General features: G+C 38.7%; 1 protein-coding gene across 2 annotated transcripts; it reads right to left on the reverse strand.

Annotated features, from left to right (window-relative positions):
• Positions 1-388: 388 nt before the first annotated feature.
• Positions 389-4,059, reverse strand: LOC18447690 (Tetratricopeptide repeat (TPR)-like superfamily protein). Of its 2 annotated transcripts, XM_011630105.3 has the most exons (3): positions 3,995-4,059; positions 3,039-3,634; positions 389-2,517 (listed from the first exon to the last, which is right to left on the reverse strand). In XM_011630105.3, the coding sequence occupies exons 2-3, from the start codon at positions 3,501-3,503 to the stop codon at positions 553-555; spliced, it is 2,430 nt and encodes an 809-aa protein (XP_011628407.2). In that variant the 5' UTR covers positions 3,504-3,634; positions 3,995-4,059; the 3' UTR covers positions 389-552. The 2 variants fall into 2 exon arrangements, with proteins under 2 accessions (XP_011628407.2, XP_088704537.1); XM_088848411.1 differs by lacking the exon at positions 3,995-4,059 and having other exon boundaries at positions 3,039-3,953.
• Between the last annotated feature and the right edge of the window lie 1,374 nt (positions 4,060-5,433).

The following is a 5,433-nucleotide window of genomic DNA, read 5'->3' on the forward strand; positions in this document are numbered from 1 at the left end:
TCAGCTGTTTGAATGTGTTGATTGTTTCTAAAATGCGGTTTCTCCTTTTCCCCGTCTCAGCTGCTTGAATGTGTTGATTGTTCCGAAAATGTGGTTTCCCTATATTGGCAAAGCCTATAAGACTTATGGTGTGGTTTAAGATTTGAGTTGGGGGAATTTTTTTCTCCTTTTTCATAGGGGTACTAGGTGATTTGAGAGAGAGAGAGAGAGTTGTTTCTCTTTTTTCAATAGTGTACCAGGTTATTTTTGATAGATAGATACATAGAGAGAGAGAGAGAGAGTTGTTTTCTCCTTCTTCGTAGGTTTACCAGGTATTTTTGAGAGCGAGATTTCCTGTATATGTTTTCAGAGAGAGAGAGATTTCCTGTATATGTTTTCTGAGATAGTGTAATAAAATGGCAGAATAGTCTTTGAATAAAACCAGAGTTAGTATCAAGGACTTCACCAATAAACCCAACATATAATGAAATAAACTAACTGAGCCAATTTAATGAAATAAATTACAACCAATGTCAACTCGAAAAATTTAAGACATGATTCAAACGTGATGATTTACCAGTAGTCTCTGCAAGAGCAAAACCCTCCATGAAAGTGATGGAAGCAATTGGAATCTCTCACAATGATCTTCCTTGCATAAACTCTAGAGGCAAACTTAATCGCAGAGTGACAATCTCCACAAACACGAAGGTTCTTCACAATCCTTATTGGTTTCTCAGCTGGCAAACTTAGAAGGCCAAAAGCGAGTGCCAACTTTTCACTGTGAGAAGCAAGCCCAAGCTCCTTCCCCTCTTCATCAACATCATGGAGAGCGAAAGTCATATCAGGAACATACCCTTCTTTCTTGATGAGACCCAAAATCTCCTCGACTTTGGCATATATCTCTGCTATCTTAGGGTGGCCTCTATCTTCGACCAAGAAAGCATGAACCATATTATCCACCTCAATCCAGCTACAACCTGGCTCTTTAGTAACCCCTCTCTCTTTCATTAGTCTCCTAATCTTTGCAGAATCATCCCACTTTCCAGCTGATGAGTAGATATTCGAGAGCATAACGTAGGGGACTGCATTATCGGGCTCTAATTTGAATAGGCTTTTCGCTGCCTTCTCAGCAAGCCTGACATTCCCATGAACTCGGCAGGCTGAAAGCAAAGCTTTCCAAACTGTTGCATCTGGTTCCACACTCATCTCATTGAGCAAACTCTCGGCTTCCTGGATTTTTCCAGCTCTTCCGAGCATATCTATCATGCACGCATAGTGCTCGGCCCTTGGTTTTATGTTATGGGCTTTATGCATTGATTTGAAATGTTGGCGCCCAGCTTCCAAAAGACCAGCATGGCTACATGCGAAGAATACACCTATGAAAGTGATATAGTCAGGTTTGTCACCATTGAGGATCATCTGCTCATAAAGACTAAGTGCGTCCTTTCCTCTCCCATTTTGAGCATAACCCACGATTAGGGCAGTCCAAGAAACCACATCCCTTATTAACATCAAATCGAAAACCAGGTGAGCATCCTCTATGCAACCACACTTTGCATACATGGTCACAAGTGAATTATCAATGGACAAGGAGGACCCAAAACCTAATCTGACAAAAATGGCATGAAATTGTTGACCCAATTCGAGAACTGATAAGCCAGCACAAGCACTCAGGGCACTCGCAATGACAAATTCGTCTGGCTTGACCCTTGCGATTCTCATTTCGCAAAAGAGCTTGAGAGCTTCTTCATGGAGGCCATGGTGGGTGTATCCTGTTAGTAATGATGTCCACGAGACCACATCGGGTCCAGGGAGGCCCTCTAAGGCTCGAGATGCGCACTCTAAGCTCCCACATTTTGCATACATATCCACAAGAGCATTGCCCACATGCTTACAAGTACCAAAACCAGTTTTCACAATCATGGCATGAGTACAGTTCCCCTGTTTTAGATCAATGAGAGAAGCACATGCATTGAGAACGGAAGGGAAGGTGAAATCATCTATTCTTAAGCTTCTAATGTGCATTTCCTTGAAAAGTAATAGAGCTTCTTCTTCTCGCTGGTGCTTAACATACCCACCTAAAAGGCTATTCCATGACACTTCATCTGCAACTGCCATGCCATCAAGCACTCTTTGAGCACTAGCCAAATCATCACATTTCGAATACATATCGATCAGAGCGCTTTGAACGAAAACATTAATGGAAAAACCAGTTTGAAGTACGGAAGCATGAACCTGGAGTCCAAGTTCCTTAGAGCGCAGGGCAGCGCAAGCACTAAGGATACTTGGGAATGTGAATTGGTTAGACTTGACCCCAGCCATTTGCATCTCACAAAAGATCTCTGCAGCCTTTTGGCACTCTGCATTCTGAGTGTGCCCTGTGAGCATGGCAGTCCATAGGACCATGTTGCGCTCTGGATTATTGTCAAAAAGATAGCGAGCGCATCCTATTTTCTTGCATTTCGCGTACATGTCAACGAGACCCGTTACCACAAAAACATTCATATCTAAACTGGTTTTGATTGTATAAGCATGGACCTGTTCAAAAAGAAAAACTGTTAATTTTTTGTAGCATAGGGGGAGGGGATGCACCTATTGTAGGAGATGGGACTAATGATCGAAAAGTTGACAGGTATATCATCTTGACCAACACCATCATGAATTTGAAAGAAAAAAAAAGAAAAAGGTGCAATGAGACTTAAAAAAAAGGTCTATCTTGAACCTCTTTTTTGGACAAATCAGTTCAATTCTTAAAACATCATCTTGGAAAATTCATTTCAATTCTTAAAACATCATCAATCACACTGTTATTGGAGCTCAAAATTCATGGATTGGAGGCGGAAATAGATTTGCAGCAATTTTGTGATGTGTTTTGGATCTTAAGTCCCTCGTAAACCGGGGCGGATGCATAAGTTGGAAGGCTCACCAAAAAAAGTTCCTTTTACTAATGCTAGCTATTAAACTCTACTGGTCCTTCTAATTGAATCTTTTTAGTTTAAGTGTAGTGGGAGATGGACGCCTATCTTAATCTCCCCCATGAGAAAGAGAGAGGGGGGGACCTGTTCGCCACGTGTGACCACAGAACCAGCAGCACAGGCTCTCAGAACACCGCCGAAAGTGTATTCATCAGGCCTCAGCCCATCCAATTGCATCCTATAGAACATCTCCATAGCTTCATGCCCAAGCCCATAGCGAGCATAACCAGAAATAATTGAAGACCATGTCGCTGAAACCCTCTTTGGGATTGCTTCAAACAACCTCTGAGCTTCATCTAACCTACCCAACTTCGCGTAGCCAGAGATCATGGTATTCCAAGAGAACTCATCCCTATGGTCCATTCCATCAAACATTTTACGAGCTTCTTCAATTTCACCAGATTTGGCGAGCTCATCCAAAATAAGGTTGGTTCCAAAACAAGAGGTGGGGTGAGCTCCTCGGGTCAATGAGCCATAGAGTTGTGAAGTGTTTTCTTGGAGCAAAGTATGAACACATCGTTGCCTTATATACTGGTAAGCCTGCTTCATGTCGAAGCTCTGGTTTTCCTATGATAGATGGGCTATCAGAAATATGCGGGAAATTTGAATTTGAATAAAACATATAGCCGTAGAGATGGACTCCCTCTCTTTCCCAATTCTCTTTTTCCAAATTTAAGCCCCTGCGAATGTGCCAAGTCCATGTGTATCGAAGTGAGACCACAGAGAACAAGGAGCAGCACCCAGAAGAATAATAGGAAGAAGAAGAAGCAATAATGGGAAGAAGAAGAAGCAATTGAGAGAGAACACAGTCCTGAATCACCCAAGTAAGAGAGAAAACACATTGCCCAGTAACAGAGAGAAAATACAGTCGGTATGAAGAGAGAGTTGCTATTCCAAAACCCAAATAAAAAACCAAGAATCCATGGGAGAACATAGATTATATGAAAATCAAAATTCACTCAAAACTCAAAACTCAAAACTATTAAAATCACCCCCAAACCTAACACAACTGAAAACACAAAGAGGATATTTTTTATTACCTAAAATCACGCCACATTTAATAGTGATCCTCTAAGGTCCTGATCCTCTAAGGTCCTACATATAGAAATAGTGAACTTCTAATGTCCTACATGTAGAAATATGGGTGTTGAAGGTTATCGTACGATCAGTACTCTTTTTTTAAATATATTTTTTTATTATTTTTTAATTCCAATTTATTTAAGAGAAAAGTTTATGTAGAGCCGAGGCTCTAAACGATCAAAATTGAACCTACCTCAAAAATTTCACTAGAAGAGATTGTTTTGATGCTCAAATATTCTCAAATTGATCATCTCCACATCAAGATGCATGGACATAAGAAAAAAATTGATTTCAAATTTTCGAAATAGTGTATTCTTAAATGCATTTTTTGACCATCAATTTTCAAAATTTTCAAGTTTTTATAGATCTGTCGATCTACCCTATTTTGAAGCTTTAAACTTTATAAATAAAGATGAAAAATATATTTTTAGACTATAACAAATATTTCCAGTATTGAAACGACGTTTCTCACTACTATTTGAAGGCAGGCTCTAATTTGATTGTTTAGAGCCTAGGCTCTATACAAACCGCACACTTTATTTAATCATGCTTTAGATGTACTTTTTCATATTTTTTTAGATTCCTTTTGTATTCTTTTTTATTTTTGAACACTTTTTGGACTTGAGACCTGCCCAGTTAGGCTGATTGAACCAGTTGGTTTATTGTTACTCGGACCCGGACCTTGGCCGGTTCGATTTTTCAAACAGTGGGTCTAGACTGCACAATTTGATTTTCTGGTTATTTATTGGTTTTCTCAAGGGGGGTCGAAGGAATAAAGACATTTGCTGAGGGTAAATACTGATGAGAAAAATGGAGTCAAGGTAAACACTCTGGCAAATGGGGCCATCAAGCAGGTCATCAATTTTTAAAATTTTCAAGTTTTTACAGATTTTGATTTATATTAATTTCTAATCCTTTAAATTTTATAATTTAAGTTGAAAATAAAATTTAAGATTATCATGAAAAATTCTATTATTGAAACATCATATTCCAACACGTGCACCTTACTTCGACTGTTTAGGGCCTCAGCCTTATATAAACCACACCCTTTATTTAATGGCTGCTTTACCAGTTATTAGTCTTTATAAAGGATGAAATTTTGATTAGGCTACAACTTTATATGGTTGCACCATAAAATAGTGCAATGACATGCAAAGCCTTTCGATTTGCATGTTCAATTTTTAGTTCCAAAAATTTGGATCTAGTTGATCTATAAATACTTGAAATGAGTGGATCATTTTTAAGATTTGAAAAAAAAATTTAGATTTATACTTGTGGAGGTTTATATAACATAGTCTCCAAACCCATAGCCAATTTTTTTGGAGATTAGGTCTATAGTTGTATATAAATACAATCACAAGTACTTCTAATTTAAGGGATTGTCTATAAATAGACCATT

This window comes from Amborella trichopoda, chromosome 9 (genome assembly GCF_054954075.1).
Source record: "Amborella trichopoda isolate Santa Cruz 75 chromosome 9, AtrichopodaSantaCruz75HAP2 v2.0, whole genome shotgun sequence".
NCBI classification, from domain to species: Eukaryota; Viridiplantae; Streptophyta; class Magnoliopsida; order Amborellales; family Amborellaceae; genus Amborella; species Amborella trichopoda.

Bases quoted from the DNA above. Each gene is read 5' to 3' on its own strand.
- LOC18447690 (XM_011630105.3), bottom strand. From the start codon at position 3,503: ATGAAGCAGGCTTACCAGTATATAAGGCAACGATGTGTTCATACTTTG. The intron at 2,518-3,038 runs GTCCCCCCCTCT...CTTTTTGAACAG, and splicing joins TGGTCACACGTGGCGAACAG to GTCCATGCTTATACAATCAA.